Here is an 18,683-nt window from a genome sequence, read left to right as displayed (position 1 = left end):
AAAATCGCATAGTGTAAATGGGCCTTCACATCATTGCACCATTATGTCAAACACAAAAGGACTAATAAATAAATGCAGTATTTCATTCCTAAAATATATTTTATTGTTATTTCGAATAACTTCCTCAGTTGACGTCACACGTCACATTAGTTTAGTTCTTTCATGTTCCCTATCAATAATTAAAAAGTTAAAATGATCAACTTTCTGGCTCAAAGCCAATAAAGGATAACTTTTCGACCTATAAAATGTATTTCAAAAGTTCTGAAAATGCGGATTCAACCTATCTAATTATTCCATTTTTTAAAACATGACATGCGTGGCTATAATTATCAGACAGTGAGCAAATTGCATGGATTTCGTGCACAACTTAAAATACTACCAGCTGTTTGATGCCTTAACAAATGTATTGTTTTTCACAGTCTATGCAGCTGTAAAAATTTGACAAAAATGTCTGAATACGTATAGTGTCTCAGATTTACTTTCCACGATTACACATACAAAGGTATGTGTACTGCTTGAATTTCCGAGCATTCACTTTCAAACTTTTTTTGAGCTAAACAGTAAGTAACACGAATACCATCAAGGTACTATTAGTATCTTAGTATTTAAAGATGTTTTCAGTGACTCATTGTTCATTCCCGCCTTTTGAGTTTCAAAGTTTAAACCACATGCCCCAACTTCATGGCTTGACTGTCACGTGACCTGATGGCGCCAACTACAAGAAACATTTTAGTTACCAGTTGCATGCATTGAGAATACTTTATTTTACCTATTACCGTTTCATTTCCTTGTATGCACTATCGTTCCATTGAAACACCATCTTATTATACGCATGCACAACCTCACAATTGTATAGATGAGTCCAATTGTATAATGATCGCACTTGTGTGAGAATGCTTACATTTAATTATAAATAGAAAACAATTTCCGTGTTTCTATACAGGTATATAGAAACACGTTTTTTTTCACAGACTATAAAAATGACATTACACAGTAAACAAATAATATGCTTTTGATAATCAAATGTGGTAGGCCAACATGCAACAACAGTGTAAAATAGACAAAGTTACGTCTGATCAACTAAATGTGATTCTATAGATTCTGTATGTATGTATTCCTGGCCTATAATCTATCAAATATAAAAAAGCAGAATTCTGAACGTGAAATACGGATAAGAAAAGAACCACGAGGATAAACGAGCAAGCATACTGTACTGCATCAATCGAAATAAGGCACTTAATGAAGGTAAGGAAATTGACAATAACCCTCGGACTAATAATAACTTCACATTCGCATGCATTAGTGTCCACACATATTATTACATCGACGGATCATTTCGTTGCTCTTACGGAATCGTCTATATATGAAAGCTAATCTTGTCCATGCATTTAGAAAAAATGCAGTCCCACTATCAGCAAATTCATTATAGCTATTTGTTCCAGTTTGCTGTATATAGAAACTAATGACGCACTTATATATACGTAAATTGTTCATCTTATAATCCGTTTTCTTCAAAGACGATTAGATACGTCAGCTAGCCAGCAGTATCTCGCTTGCGCATGTAGCTATAATTGTATGTATACAACATAATTTTTATATCAATAAAAACCGATCGTTGCATGTAATTGAAAAATAATCAGTACCATTTCTGTTTATTGCAACGCCTGTGTCATTGGGCATTATGTTATTGAAAGAGTACGACCTTCACAAGAATCCTTGAATCCTTGAGTAATGACCTTCACAAGAATCCTTGACTCAAGTACAGCTGTTTCTCCTCGCATCATGCACAAGCAATTTTGAATGATTTGAATGTCTATTATTATATTATTTATTAATATTAACTTTCTAGATATTTCTAGATATTGTCATTTGAATCGGTTAGACCCACGTAACTACTGCGTGCATGTAAGAGACTTAATTCCCCTGAATGCGATGTGAAAATAGCTTTCAAACAGTCATGTTCGAAGTCCTGAAACGGTCTTCAAAATACAAATTGAAATATCGCGTGATACTGATCAGTTGTGTCGTCACTTTCCGTAAAAAAATCTAGATGAAAAGGAGATAAAAATATAAGTGACAACCGCAGGAGAAAGAAGGTTCTCAGTCTCAGAGTGCGTATATTAGGAGAATATAAACACGGAATATAAACTTTCTACGCATGAAATCACCATGCAAAAATAGCTGCATGCATGTTTCATGTTTTAATTCATGCATGTTTCAAAAATCTCTGTGTGACAAACAGCAAATCACCTTCTTTTCTTTTTTTTTTCTAATCACTTTATTGCAGAAATAAATAAAATATTTACAATTTGGCAAAAGGTGGCCGCACAGGACATAGTCCCAATTGACTACAGCTACCATTGACGATACATACATGACATGCCATTAGTTTATACATAGAATACTACATTATCAATGTCATTACTACATAGAATACTACATTATCAATACTATAAAGTTCAACTAAGTTAGTAGACACTACTATTTACCAGATTCTTGCATGCTACAAGATTCCTACTTGGTAGATTATGGCGATACATTTTTGGTTACCTTCTCAAAGACGTGTATTTGCGACGTTTGTTATATAGAAGAACGTAGCTATATAAAACACATCGCATTATAAATTAGTTACACTATTGAGTCTGTTTCGACCGTATAATACAAAAGTATACAAAATATGCTCACTTTGCTAGCTTGACTATGTTTTCGGGATAATAGGCTATACTTGACATTTTTTAACTGAACTTGGGATTTAAACTAAGTTTAGTATCCCTTTTATCTCTTTCTTTATTGTTGCCTAGATCATAAATTAGTCTGTATTATGCAAGTGGTCCATTTGTAGTTAACTTTTATCAAAGAGAACATCAAAAGTATATAGCTATCACGCTGAATTCGAATGCGCTGTTATATCATGTTATACATATAGCTAGTCATATAGAAGAGTATAACTACTTATACTGGCAAAATTTCAGTTTCATTTCATTACCTGTACGTTGGATGAGTCATTCACAATGTATAGTGGTGTTTTTAGTTATTTTCCGACAACGAAGAGCTTTTTGCGGAAACCGCATGATGGTTAATTCACTGACGTATATTTACACTCCAAACAGTCATTGTGGTTTTTATGTCTGCATGGGGAGCTTTTCAGTGCAGTGTTTTACGCATGTTTCATAGGAAGCGAGCTGATGACGGATGTTTTATAAGAAACTAGCTGATGACGCAAACAATTGCTGCACAAGTCAGTTAATGCGTACATTATTTGATACAAACTATAGCTTGCTGTAGGTTGATTGAATCATGGGCCAAACATTGTTAGCTATATATAGACGGTCGCTTTGCGTGATAGTTTGATTCGTTTATTACAAACAAAGAGGCCCGAAGAGGGTAGGGTTTTATTCAGTAATCAAGGGAGCCTGATTTGATATTTATTTTTGTCCATAAAACCATATGTTACAAAATAACATGCTTGAACGTTTCTTTTATGATAAGTAGTTTACCTTCTCAAAGACGTATATAGTATCATCATTAGTGGTATTACCCAAACATACGTAATCAACAACTCTTGTGTGCCAATTGAAAACTCTCAAGTCCGTGCATATATACTTGTCGTGATGCAAAGTATAAAATATGTGAGCATGGCTGACGTAACCATCCGTACCCTTGAGTGTATAAATTTCAGCCCAGCATTGAGGTTGTGCACAATCGAAGAGAAGAAACAAGATGGCAAGCAAAATGGCAAGTTCGTCGACAGCGTTGAACGATTCTCCCAGTTTAAAAGTGGTGAAAAAGCTGTGCAACCGAGGTCTCGTTAGTTTAAAGTTCTTGAAGAATTTTAAAGAGAAGTTTGGAGCAGTAAAGGCTGTTGTAAACAGCAAACGTGTGCACAGGGCAAATGACGAAGAGTATTGGTTGGGTAAGATTTTAAGCGATATATTGAGCCGAAAAATTTTACTATACATAATTATAAATTTATTCGAAGCATTATAAGCAGCCTTATAGTTACCTACACACCTTGTGAAAAGGACGAACATTGAGGGTTTAACCAATTAACCTGTATTAACGATTTCACGACGTCACACTTAAACTGGCCTTGGCTGGCTTATATGCATGCATGCACCCTTATTTGTCTATATTAGCTATAAACATGCAATGTTCATAATTATGAAGTTCTAACTTACATTTTAGAGGGTTAACATTTAGTATGCATAGGTCTAACAAATGATTTATACAGCATTCATTTGAAAAAAATACTTTACACTGATATCTGCTGCACAGACAGTCCGTTCGTATTGCTCATTACCTTGTTGCTTTACAATTTACCCATCTCTACTAGCTACTTTTCGGAAAGTTTTTGATCGCAAACATAATCGAATTTCCAGATACGAATAGTTCACATTTTACAAGTTTACATGTATGTAACCTGCGACCCCAAATAAACTGTAAATGCTTTGCGATTAGACCCTGCTTAATTTCATAGGCAGGGACAAACTGCGTTACCTCGCGTAGCCTACAGTTACTACATGCTTTCAATTTGAAATGGATTTTACAATTTAAAGCTAATTAATGTTATACAGTAACAACTGTCTTTTTGGAACTGTAAACCTTGAATTTTGGGCGTTGAAGCGGGAAGGGGTCGATAATAAAGTTTGCAAGCAATCATGCCATATATCAGCGTCAGAGTCCGTTAGATTTTGTATTTCATCTGCTTTTTCTTTCAGCCTAATCTCTTTGTAGTCGACAAGCCCCTATTTATTGTGCATGCCGTGGATTTTTATACGTGCTATATTACTTACTGAATATGGCACTAGCTGTGCCTAATGGCAATTGAAAACCTTTTAACTTGCTGTACAAGAAATTCTAAAAGCGTATAGGCCGATGAAACTAAATTCAAAGGGTGGCTGGTATGGGTGGGGAGGTAGGATATGCTGCGAGTTGTGATCACGCTCTTTTTTCATGGTCCCAGATTGCGACTGTCCCAATCCAAATTTCGCTCCAAGGGGCTTGTCCTGAAGTAAATTAGTCTCTATTTTTTTATTCAAATTCAGTCTTCGTTGAATGTGCATGGTAGCAATATTCTGATACGTCAATCACCTTAGCATGTTCAGAGCAATTATAAGAGCACTAAAAGCATTTAGCCGAAAGATACGATAAATATATCGTAAACTATATAAACTATCGTTTTTGTTATTATTCCTAGGCATTCGTAAAATGTTTGCTTACGATGAGGACGACGAGAACGATGCCCTTCCAATCAACGCCGCAAACCTTGCGCCAACTTTTAACGAGGTGCAGTTGATCCAGAATGAATATTTCCTTGAATTGAATAAGAATATCGCTATCCAGAATCGTTTGGAAGTTTTCGGTTTGGTAATCGATGAAGCGCGTGCTTTGATCGCAAATCAACTCGGAGTTAACTCGGATGAAATAGCCATCATGCGAAATGCAACCGAGGCAAACAACAACATCATTAATGGTCAATTATTCAAGCCAACTGACGAGGTACGATACATGCATGTTGCGGGATCTAAGCATGTTAAAAAAAGTTATATATATATATATATATACATCCATGTATTATTATCTATTATAATTTTTGATGGTGCACCCTATATTAAACTATATATTTACGAAATTAATGTTAAACGGAGATTAATGTATTGCCAAATTACAAATATGAGCTCATGAGGGAGACTAGCCCTACTGTACCTCAAACATTTTTTTTACTTGCAAACTATTATCACCCTTTTTACAGGTCGTCATTTGGGAGCAAAACCATGGGTCAGACAAGGAGGCCTGGTACATCCGTCAGCAGCAACAATCATTCAAGATTCCCTCTGTGCCATACGACCTCGAAGGTGCCACCTCAGACAGCGACATCGTGAATGAGTTCATGAAGTTTGTTAACGAGCATACGAAGTATGTCACATTTTCCCATCTCTCCAACGTTGGTGGCCGTCTGTTGCCCGCGGAAGCAATTTGCAAAGCTGTCCATTCTAAATTCCCACACTGTCATGTGCATGTCGATGGTGCGCAGACATGGGGCTGCATGGATATGAATTTAGCTGAGATGGATTGTGACAGGTATGCATTAGCAGTATTCTTTTATCACCCATGGAGTTTTTCTAAAATCATAATACCTATATAACCACGAAATTATTTTAAGCGAGCCGCCAACGCTGGTAAACCTGAACCACATGCAGTGACGTGTATACATGAGCTGATCGCCAAATACCTATATACCCTTCTTGTCATGCATGAGTGTAGCTTGGTGAAGGCAACAAGAATACATTAATATAATTTCGAGCTTGAATTAATGAAGATTTTTAGCGACTTAATTTTAAAAGTCGTTTAGAGAAAATCGGGTTTCTTTTCAGTTATGCCTCATCAAGCCACAAGTGGTTCTTTGGTCCCAAAGAAACTGGAATATTGTTCATGAAGAAGAGTCGTATTAAGAACTTTTATCCGAACACCTTTGGTTACGACTTGAAGATTAACCTCCCTAAGAAGCTTTACCATGATGCCAGAAGATTCGAAACCCTTGGCACGCGTTCAGATCCCAGTTTGATGTGCTTGCTCAACACTGCAGAAATTCTGGGGGATATTGGTTATCAAGCGATTGAAGCTCGGGTCCGCTATCTGGGTACTTTGGTATACGATGGTTTCAAAAACTTACCAAATTTTCCCATGACAACACCAGCAAATGAATCTCAACGTATTGGCGTGATCGTTGCAGACGTAGAACCTCAGGTAAATTTAAGTTTTCATGTTATATGTTGTTTATTTGTTGAGTGTTAATTGACCAAAATATTTCTTATTACATCGATGTTATCAGCGGTGTGGGAGGCATATAATGAATACTGTTTAACGATTCAAAGGGAGGGAAATTGCCGAATTAAATTTTTTATACCAAATCGTGCGTACACGTCTGAAGACATCCAACATGCATGACCCATGGCATGGTTAGCCTTATTGTCCTTAATCTTTCTTTAACTATATTGTGACGACGACTTGTTGTCATTTGCGATTTTGATGATTGAGTGACTGAGCAATTGCTGTTGGGTATTTCAGCTCATCAATGTTTCCAAGCTTTTATCAATTCATTTTTCGGAGTTAGAAGCTCTTCTATATGCATGCTACTTCCACTGATCTGCCGGAACATACACTACTCCTGCTGCGATTTATATATGCACTGCATGAGAATAAATCTCCTTTACCATGCATTAAAATCCTAACCCTAGCTTATGTGATACACTAACTAAAATAGGTGTCTTCTGATAATATAGCTAATGTTGTTCTGTAACTTTTATATCGTGTCTTGATTGCTTGATTCCCGTTTTGTCCATGCATTTATAGCCTATTGCAAGGAAGTTATTTTTGTCTAGTTATAAGAGTTAGTCATTTTACAAGTATTTGATCGCGCATTTTAGATCTTCTCTTTCGGAAATATCTTGAAAAATATTGACGTTGCAAAGTTTTGTATATACTAATATACTCGGATAAAACACAGGATCTCGATTCCAATCATATACTAGTAGGTTTTCTTCACAGTGTTTTGCAATAGGCTCGCCATTCAAATGCCTCAACTGCATGGTTTCGTACCCCATGCAGACTAATAATACAATAAATACAATTTAAGTATAGGAAAAGTGCTAATTTGATGTTTTCCTTGTCTTTTAGTGGGGCCAAGACCTGTATAATTATTTGTACGATTATCACAGAATCGCAGTATCCAGTACAGGTGGTATACGTATTTCGCCAACAATCTCCAACATGCCATATCAGATATCTTACTTATTGGCTGCCGTCGAAGAATTCATTCTAAAAAACCCACCTCCACCTAGAAATTAGTGAACTATAAAGTAATCTTTTGAATCGATATACAACTTGACATGCACGTGCTACTATATAATTAGATTTAATAATATGTAATCGCATCTTGTATTTCTGGGATTAAAATTATATTGCAATAATAGACTGCATTTATTGGATGAAGGCTGAACATGATAGCCCCTATATCAAGAATTCAGACCAAGTATACCAATATTCGGCATGAACATATGCATGAGGCCAGCAATCATTTCGAAATTTTTTACTGGTTAATAACAATTGTTCGATCTGTAAAATCAACCGGCAAAATACAAAATAATTGACCTCTTTTTGAAATTGTATCCCAAAAATAACGCTAGTAAATACCTACATAGAAGTATCCCAAGACGCTGGTAAATACATATATCTATAATAGCTGCAAAGATTTTCCCCTGCGGTTATTAAGCCATGCAGTTTAGTCATTTAAGCTAGTTAGCCGAAAGGCAAATTAAGGGGTGTATTAGACTAAAATTTGGAAAACTTTTTAGTTCGCAACAAACGTTCAAATACGCTGGAATAAATGCATTTGCCAACTGACCTAGGATAATCAATGTCCATTCCATTTCAGTTTTTGGTATCTTAACAATTTTTTACATTTTAATAGTGTATCTTTTAGTGGGGCGTTGCCCTGTTAGTGTATAATTATTTGTACGAAACTCATAGAATGGCAGTGGCCAGTACAGGTCGTATACGTGTTTCGACAACAATTTGCAACATGCAATATCAGATGCAATCACTATTAGATGCCGTCGAAGAATACATTGCCATGTATCCAACTCTATCCCCATCAGCTAATTAAAGCATTTTTCAGTGACTGGTGAACTAAAGTAGCAATATAGTAGCCTTCTTTCACTACTTTTTTTGAAGGAATCCCTATATTCGACAAGGATATCAGGAAATTAATCAATTTATTCCCTTTCATTTTTCCTTGTAGAGTGTTAAGCATTATATCCAACTAAAATGCTGTAAACTCGCGCTGCTGTTCCTGCTGAAATATTTTGTGATCTTATCAACGTTTAAAAGATCTGGGAAGTGTTTGGCCCGATTCTCCGTTTCAAAACGAAAATCTGCTGCAAAATAACTATAGCAGTATTAACGGAACGAAAGGGTATAGGAACGAAAATCCACGCTTCAGTCGTAAACCATGCAGTTCGAAAAAATAATGAATGCCCAATGCTTCGCCTACTATTCCCTGGTAGGATGCGTATCAAAGAAAGCACAAAACAGACTCGAGCTTTGTGATATTTCCTAAAAAAAAAAAATAGAAGTTGGACTGCACGTAGATTATTGGTTTTGTATGACAGACGATTGTGATTTGAAAAATACACTGCGGATTGATAAGTGTTTTTATCGATTTTTCTAATTTAGCTAAAAAATAAACATTATGTAAGTTAGGTTTGTATAGCAGCGATTTCTTCAAATATTGCGTAAGAAAAAAATCACGCAGTGATAGAAACGGAACACGGAGTGATTCCATTCATTGAATTGAGTTATTTGTTGACATGAGCCCGTGAAGTCTGACCACATCAAAAAGTTGGTCGTTCACTTAATCTGTGAGTTTCTTAATGGTAGACTTAGGGATGGAAGTTGTGGATTCTTTTATTGCCATCCACTGGTCATTTTTGAAGGAATACTGCTTCCCATCGGCATAAACTTGGCGCTTAATGATCGACCACAAGTTCTAAATAGGATTTAAGTCAGGGGAGGGGGGGTTTGGAGGCCAAATCATCAGATGATAGATAATCATTCACGAATCCGATAGAATTCAAAAACGCTGTTGTAGCCTTTGCCGCATGGGACGGAGCGTTGTCAGACATGAAGATGATCTTCTTCAGTTGTGACAATGGAAGGCCATCCACAACCATGGTTTAAGCACATTCTTCAAAAATTGGCAATACGTGACGGATGTCAGTTTTACTCCTTCATGCAGGAACACGAAATGGACCGATGAGCTCATCCCCAATAATACCACCCTAAATCATTACGCCTCCAACTCCTTGTTGCCGCCTCATCCCCGTTGAAACCCATCCTTTTGCCCAGCCGTCAGGACTGTCTAACGTTGCTCTTGATTTGTCATTGAATGGGACAAACTTCATTTCAGTTTTCATATATTTCTTGGACCATTCTACACAGTAACCTGTCTCGAGGCCACTTTCGATAATTATGTCATTATGGGACTTGCCATTAATTAAAAGAGTGCATTTGGTTAGGTCAAGTCATTTATGTCTGTCATCTTGCGCGAGTAATCTTTGTATTATTTCCACACATGTCGCCCAATAGATGTTGCATTTTCGCAGCTCGTTACTGGGCATTTTCCTGCGGTCTTAAATCTTAATTACAATCGAAAGCGCCAAACACGAGTTTGGGATATTTAGCTAGGGGTTACAATCCCCTAGCTATTTTATTAATAAAATTACGTAACATTTCAAAATTATCAAAATTCTGCTGCTTAAACGCTATAGTTTATACTAAAACAATAGGACAACTCAGCCTCGTTGGCTATGAGCGAATAGTAAACTCGGCCTCGTTGCAATAATACATTCGTACAATTCGTACTAATATTTATAAATCTTAGTCGGTGAGTCCAATCTCCGACCGGAGTAAAAATCCGACAACAAATGTGACGCCACATTACGCGTAAAACCCTGGGTACGAATTTCGCTCGTACCCCATTAAATTTTAAAAATTACACCTAATGACTGTGATAATAAAAAGGCAAATAAACAGTGCTGTTTAAAGTTTTCAAACGGACTTCAAAATACAAATGAAATATCACGTGATGATATCAGTTGTGTCTCTAGGTGTGGCGTAGTAAGGGAAAACCGCAAAGAATAAAGATGTTTTTGGTGTCTTTCGCTTTAAGAGAATTAAAGCGAGGGATATATATAGTTAATCTAGACTCTACTGTTTTTTACTATATGCATCGTACACCGTTTTCAGGTAACATTACACTACTTTACACTACGTGTAAGTAGATTCTTTTATAACGTTTTTCTCGCGTAATTTATTACATAAGTAGGTATTTTTATAATGTGTTTAATGGATGATAATGCTTGACGTATAAACTAGATCTAGCAGTGTATCAATTCAATTCAATTGATTTTGAAATTCATATATAGCTTTATAACATACCATCGATAAAGTCACGGCTAGCGATGTTTGTGTCCTTGAGAAGAATAATCCCGGGCAAACAACTCACTCACCTTTTCAGTTTGGCAATGTAATTATTGTTGGATATTACGCAGAATTTTTATGATATACGCGAAAACAGCCAGAAAGGAACTGTGAGGTATACGCCCCTTGACAGTATAACCCACGAGTCGATTAACTTAACATTTGCATGCATTGAAAAAATATCCATGGATATTCTATGTTAATAATCTAAAATAATCATCTGATAAAAATCTATATTTCAGAAAATTTTTCATTGCTTGAAATGGTTAAGTTACGGAATTGTTTAGGTAATAATTATTATTTTCAGAACATTTATGACGTACATATATAATATAGATATCATCCCATGCAATTTCCGTTCCTTTCAATAGCCATGGTAAATGTATTTGATGTATGCACATGCGTTTAGGATGTTTATACCAGACCTTTGTCAAAACATAATCCAATAATATCAACGCGAGATTCGATTGCAGAAATATACGCTCTATATTGCAAACCTTTCGATTATTTGTTGAGTCTTGCCAGTTGCCATAAAAAGAGTGTAGTTAAGTCAAATCATTTATTAATTATGTAATTGCATGAACGCCATTAATTTTCCCGTTTTTTCTTACTTGCTATTTTTCATCGCTGAAATGATTTAATCTATATTTTTCTTTGCATGGTAGAATATAGCGATTTAAGATCCATTTCAAAAATCAGCAAAGCATCTTAAGCAAAGACCTATATAAACTATATATATCGTAAACATGTTTTAACCTATAATGTTCTCTATCTTTCTGTTCAATGCAAAACAAAAATAGTATTGAGTTGGAATGCCGAATATACATAGAATAATCATATCATCAAATGTGGTAGAAAAGTTGGCCTAAAATAGACAAGATAGCTACTACAGACGTTTGGAGCATATACGTAGCTAATGGTCAACTGCATATACATGCATAACAGCACAACAGCAAATATTACAATGAAGAATAGATCTATTAATGAAACGTGAACCGCAATGACGTTGACAAGAGTCCTTAACTCGAGTACAGTTACAGCTGGTTTCCGCCCTCTTTCCCATCGCGTTTACACAAGGTCGACAAAAACCGGACGCGATGCGGCAATCCGACGCGAATTTTCAGTTTTTAGAAGCATATGAATGTAATCAAATAAATTCTGCAAGCAAAATCCAGGGCAGCAAAACTATATCACACATACCCACATAATTTGAATCTTTTCATATCATATATTCTGATAAACACGTCCTCCAATATACTTATAATTATGCACGCGGGGACGTCGAAACCGGGGCAGCAGGGGCAGCTGTCGCTCTTGCTTTTTACTGCATGGAAGGAAAGCGGGCGAAGGAACTGGCAGTATTGCATATCTGCTGTATAGACAAATGCTCATCATTCTGATGTAGAAAGCTTCTCAGTGTGGTTTCACGCACCATGCACTGACGTTTAGGAATGCATATAGCGTAAATTGTAACGCAAACCATTGCGGTTTATGACGACGTCTGTTACAGTGAGTGTGCAGAATAAATTACCACAGCTTAAAATCGGACCGCATTGGCAGATTTTGATGTAAAAATATTATTTTCAAATCTATAACCAATATTAAGGTGTTTTGAATTTAAAATTAAGCTGTGTAATTTATTCTGCACACCCCAGATCCGCCACTGGTCTGTTAATATGTCAGTATTTCGTATCTTATTCGTCCACCAGTTTAGGATTTGATATTTATTTTTGTCCATAGCGAATACGTAAGCATCTAATGGCGTATAATCTTTACAGTATAATTATATGCAAAATACGTAATGAAAGAACTCGTGCGTGTGTTAATTAAAGCTCTTAGAAAAGCCTTTCCGCGCATATTTGACGTAACCATCCGTACCCTTGAGTGTATAAATTTCAGGTCAGCATTGAGGTCGGGCACAATCGAAGAGAAGAAACAAGATGGCAAGCAAAATGGCAAGTTCGTCGAGAGCGTTGAAGGATTCTCCGAGTTTGAAAGTGGTGAAAAAGCTGTGTAACCGAGGTGTCGTTAGTCCGGAGTTTTTGAAGAATTTCAAAGAAAGGTTTGGAGCAGTAAAGGCTGTTATAAACAGCAAACGTGCGCACAGGGCGGATGACGAAGACTATTGGTTGGGTAAGAGGATAATGTGTATAAACTATTATATATCTTAATGCAGAAAAATGATGTGCTTTGCCTGCAACCTCACACTTACAGTATTTTAATTAGCCTGCAGTCAATAAATGGGAATATATTCACACAAGTCAAGTATGTTTGACCAAATTGTTTTGATTAACCTTACCAAAACGAATTTGCCTATCTTGATGTAATCTAGAAGCCTTCTGGTTGGGTAATTACCACACCAAATCAACCTGTTTAGTAAATGCAATGAGGGAAAAAGTACACTTTAATTACGGTTATTAAACATACTTAAACGCTTTTGGAAAACGATAAAAAGTCAAATTTAGTTGAGAATACTCCGCGCAGTCGCAGTGAACGAATAATAATCCCACAATCACCACATAGAGCAATGTCATATAGTAAGCCTTCGGCTTCTCGAGTCGCATCCACAGCGTGACACACCCATCCATCGGTTTTCGGTCTCTTGTCCTATTTCGAGGAAAGAGGCTCTTGCAAGTTTGACAATGGCGCCGTAGTTCTTGGCTTCTCGCGTGTCTTAACCGGAATGATTAAATTACGAAAGGAATGTGTTGTTTTTCATTAATTTATTAACTGAAAAAAAAAGCTTTAAGTAAAACAATTATGCCATTACCATTGTAAAAGGTTTGATTTGGGATGTGATATATTAAAAGGGTATTCAGTCTTTTCAAAATATCGAAAACTACCTTACCATTTAGAGCAAACGTGAAAATATTTTTTATGCTAACGGGGCTTAAGAGAATTTCAGCTGTGAAATTAGTTCGCACCGTGACCATTAGTTTCACCTGGGCCACATATAACTAGCTTATGGTGAGATAATACACCTTTGCTCAAGGGACTCCATACCTGTGATATTTTTGCGTCAATACAAATGGTTGATATTAGGTTAAAGTTACGAATATAAGGTACAGTTATGTCCGTTTTGGACAAGAACAGAATTTTTTCATTATGAACGTCGTGAAAAGGATAAATTAAATTAAATAAGCATAGCCGTTCAGCACAGAATATCTTGTAGTTTAGTGGCGAAGACAACGTTCTCCCGAGTGGTAAACCGATGGTTCGAATCCTACCATAGCCGTTTTTCATTATGAACTTCGTGGAAAGAATAAAGAAATTAAATAACCATAACCGTTCAGCACTGAATATCTTGTAGTCTACTGGCGAAGACAATGGTCTCCCAAGTGGTAAATCGATGGTTCCAAACCCTAACGTAACCGTTTTTCATGATCAACTTCGAGAAAAGGATAACGTAAATTAAATAGCCATAGCCGTTCACCACAAGATCTTGCAGTCTAATGGCGAGGACAACTGTTTTTCAAGTCGTAAATCTATGGTTCGAATCCTATTATATCCGCGTTTCGTTATGAACTTCGTAAAAAGGATAAAGTAAATTAAAAAACCATAGCCGTTTCAGCACAAGATCTTGTAGTGTAGAGGCGAACCAAATGGTCTCTCAAGTCGTAAATCCATGGTTTGAATCCTACCATAACCGTTTTTCATTATAAACTTCGTGAAAAGGATAAAGTAAATTAAATAATCATAACCGTTCAGCACAAGACCTTGTAGTCTGGTGGTCAAGTTATTGGTCTTATGTGTCGACAGTCGAAGGTTCGAATCTCGTTTTGGATGGAAATTTTCGTTATTAATATTACATGGTAAGGTTATGCTGAATAAATTAGTGTAGGCTTTCAACAATCACCAGTTAGCCTTGTGGTAAAGTCATGGACTGTCAAGTGCAAGATCGGGGTATCAAGAACAGTGTGGGACGTTCCTCATGGCGGTGGAAGGAAAAAGAAAAAAAATGAATAAAAAAAAATTGGTAGGTATGTTACTCGGGGAAGGTTTGTACTCGATTAATCTTTGCAAATCAAAGTTAATCTTTAGGGAAATCAGGGGATAGATAGGGTGAATGAGGGGTACATGAGTACAAAAAGACTTAGTAATTGGGCGCCACGGCTCCCGGGGGCAGGAGGGAGGGCATAGGTGAGAAAACAGTATATAAAATGTTTAAGTCTTTTTGTACTCATTTAAACCTCTTTACCCCTATTTACTCCTATCTATCCCTACTTTTACCTATCCTCATATATCCCTAACTATCCCCTAACACAATTAAATGTTTGAAGAAAGCTTGCTTTGAAAGTCAGGAAAGCCGGGGGAAAGAGTACCCCCCTCAGTCTACTCCTCGCCCAAGGCGAGGGCATATTCGCCCTCTCGCTCTACTCCTCTCACACTCACAAATTCTCACTTTATTACCTTGTTCTTTTTAGGTTTATCCCGGGCTTGAACCATCGACTGTATACTTGGCAGATCATCGTCGTCACCACTACACCACCAGTTCTTGTGGTGTAAGCGTAGAGTTTTTTATTTTACTCAGTTCTTTTTGGAAGGATCTTTGATGAGAAGGACCTTCGCCCTTAAGCTCGGAGAGCACTGCCTTTACCAGTACACCGCACGATCTTGCGATGAAAGGCTGTAATTTTTTATATTACTGAGTCCCTTATGGGTAGGATCTCAAGTGAAATAACAATTCACTTTATATGTCTTTAACGTTCATAATTTATTTTCTCGTCGAAAACGCACACAATATTATAGCTATTTGTGTTGTCGCTAAAATAAATTACAGTTGTGCAGTGCCCTAAAATTCCCATATATTGGTTATATGCGTCTCAAATGAAGCTAATGGTTACGGTGCGATTTTTTTGTATTTTTAATGAAGTGAAGTCAAAGTAAAGTACAATATTAACAATGCATTTTAAAAGAAAAAAAGTACAAGAATTAAGAATAGCCGAATTCATATTATGGCGGGAAACTCATCTTAGACGGGAAAGTTGATAGTAAAAACCCGTCTGAATATGAATTGGGATATGGATAAGTTTATACGTATGATGGGTCGGGTAATGAGTAGTCATTACGATAATAATTTTGTTTAGTTTCCCTTAATTAGCGTTGTTCCGTCCTTGACCGTGCTGATAGTTTACAAACTCACCTGATTTATCCGTCTAAATGCATGGAAATTTAAGACAAGTTTCTCCTCCAGACGGGAAAGCGCCCTGGTCGAAATAGCTGGTTGCTGGTCGGTTCGTCGAATATAAAATACGCTAATCTAACTTGAACTTTTGGACTGAAGAGACCAACGTCTTAACAACTGCTTGACGACGACATCGTTTGTCGATAAGCTACTGTTCTTTTTTGACTTAATCGTTTCTCTGAAGAACTTTTAAATGAAAGAATTATGAATCGTTGCCGTAATAATGTTGAAATAATCGCGATTTCAGATGTAATCTACGAGACTACGAGGTGCATGCTTGTTGCCTCATCACTATACGCGTTATACTGTACACATTCAAATACATTCTTAATTCTTGTACTTTTTTTCCCTCAAACCTATTTTGAAATGCATTGTTAACTCTTGTACGACGGCATTGTACAATGCATTGTAAGACGGATCAGTGAATCAGACTAGTTTGAGAAATATCAGCACGGTCAGGGACGGAACAAGGCTACAGAAAATAAAAACAATTATTATCGTAATGATTACCCGAACCATGCATCACCACACATATAAATTTTCCAGATCCCAATTCACATTCAGACGGGTTTTTACGGCTACCAACTTTCCAGTCTCAGTAACATGAGTATTCGGCTTTTCTTAATTCTTGTACTTTACTTTGAATCTACTTCATTAAAAATACAAAACAATCGCACCGTAACCTTTAGCTTCACTTGGGCCGCATATAACAACTAACTTATGAAAACAACAGTGTTTTAAGGCACTTCATACCTGTATGTGATATTTTAGCGAGAACACAAATGGCTACTATTAGGTTACAAGCTACGCATAAGGTACAATTGTGTGCGTGTTTTAGACAAGAAAATAAATCATGAACATTAAAAAGAACTCCTTTAAATTGTTATTTCATTTGAGATCCTACCCATAAGGTATTCAGTAATATAAAAGTACAGCCATTCATCGCAAGATCGTGCGGTCTACTGGCAAAGGCAGTGCTCTCCGAGTTTAAGGCGAAGGTTCGAGTCCCAGATGGGAATGTTTTTTTCTACTATTTCATCAAAGATCCTTCCAAAAAGGATTAAGTAAATTAAAAAACTCTACGCTTACACCACAAGAACAGGTGGTGTAGTGGTGACGACGATGATCTGCCAAGTATACAGTCGATGGTTCAAGCCCTGGATAAACCGAAAAAGAACAAGGTAATAAAGTGAGAATTTGTGAGTGTGAGAGGAGTAGAGCGAGAGGGCGAATATGCCCTCGCCTTGGGCGAGGAGTAGACTGAGGGGGGTTCTCTTTCCCCCGGCTTTCCTGACTTTCAAAGCAAGCTTTCTTCAAACATTTAATTGTGTTAGGGGATAGTTAGGGATATCTGAGGATAGGAAAAAGTAGGGATAGATAGGAGTAAATTGGAGGATAAATAGGGGTAAAGAGGTTTAAATGAGTACAAAAAGACTTAAACATTTTATATACTGTTTTCTCACCTATACCCTTTTCCTTGCCCCGGGACCTGAGGCCGCCCACTTGCCCCGGGAGCCGAGGCCGCCCAATTACTAAGTCTTTTTGTACTCATATACCCCTCATTCACCCTACCTATCCCCTGATTTCCCTAAATTTCCCTAAAGATTAACCTTGATTTGTAGAGACTAATCGAGTACAAACCTCCCCAGAGCAACATACCTACCATTTTTTTCTCTTTTTCCTTCCACCGCCATGAGGAACGTACCATACTTTTCTTGATACCACGATCTTGTACTTGATAGTCCACGACTTTACCACAAGGCTAACTGGTGATTGTTGGAAGCCTACACCAATTTATTCACCATAAACTTACCACGTTTTATAAATAACGAAAATTTTCATCTAAAACGAGATTAGAACCTTTGACTGTCAACACATTGGACTGACATCTTGACCACAACACTACAAGAGCTTTTGCTGAAAGACTATGGTTATTTAAATTACTGAATTTATCCTTTTCACAAAGTTCATAATGAAAAATGGTTATGGGAGGATTCGAACCATCGATTTACCACTTGAGAGTCCATTGTGTTAGCCACTAGACTACACGATCTTCTGCTGAAAGACTATGGTTATTTAATTTACTTTATCGTATTCACGAAGTTCATAATGAAAAACGGCTATGGAAGGATTCAAACCATGGATTTACGACTTGAGAGACCATTGGGTTCGCCTCTACACTACAAGATCTTGTGCTGAAACGGCTATGGTTTTTTAATTTACTTTATCCTTTTTACGAAGTTCATAATGAAAAACGGTTATGATAGGATTCGAACCATAGATTTACGACTTGAAAAACAGTTGTCCTCGCCATTAGACTGCAAGATCTTGTGGTGAACGGCTATGATTATTTAATTTACGTTATCCTTTTCTCGAGGTTGATCATGAAAAACGGTTACGTTAGGGTTTGAACCATCGATTTACCACTTGGGAGACCATTGTTTTTGCCACTACACTA

At 36.8% G+C, this 18,683-nt stretch overlaps 1 protein-coding gene across 1 annotated transcript; it reads left to right on the top strand.

Annotated features, from left to right (window-relative positions):
* The first annotated feature begins 3,510 nt into the window (after positions 1-3,510).
* LOC114523420 (cysteine desulfurase-like) lies at positions 3,511-7,971 on the top strand. Its single transcript, XM_028544325.1, has 5 exons — positions 3,511-3,913; positions 5,198-5,499; positions 5,753-6,081; positions 6,375-6,747; positions 7,678-7,971. Exons 1-5 carry the CDS (start codon positions 3,721-3,723, stop codon positions 7,846-7,848), a joined length of 1,368 nt encoding a protein of 455 aa, XP_028400126.1. The 5' UTR covers positions 3,511-3,720; the 3' UTR covers positions 7,849-7,971.
* The last annotated feature ends 10,712 nt before the right edge of the window (positions 7,972-18,683 follow it).

The sequence above is a fragment of the Dendronephthya gigantea genome, unplaced genomic scaffold (genome assembly GCF_004324835.1).
Source record: "Dendronephthya gigantea isolate DGI-Jeju-01 unplaced genomic scaffold, DenGig_1.0 000027F, whole genome shotgun sequence".
In the NCBI taxonomy this organism is placed as follows: domain Eukaryota; kingdom Metazoa; phylum Cnidaria; class Anthozoa; order Malacalcyonacea; family Nephtheidae; genus Dendronephthya; species Dendronephthya gigantea.
This window is presented reverse-complemented; position numbering and strand designations above follow the sequence as displayed.

Bases quoted from the DNA above. Each gene is read 5' to 3' on its own strand.
- LOC114523420 (XM_028544325.1), top strand. From the start codon at position 3,721: ATGGCAAGCAAAATGGCAAGTTCGTCGACAGCGTTGAACGATTCTCCC. The intron at 3,914-5,197 runs GTAAGATTTTAA...TATTATTCCTAG, and splicing joins TGACGAAGAGTATTGGTTGG to GCATTCGTAAAATGTTTGCT. The intron at 6,082-6,374 runs GTATGCATTAGC...GTTTCTTTTCAG, and splicing joins GCTGAGATGGATTGTGACAG to TTATGCCTCATCAAGCCACA.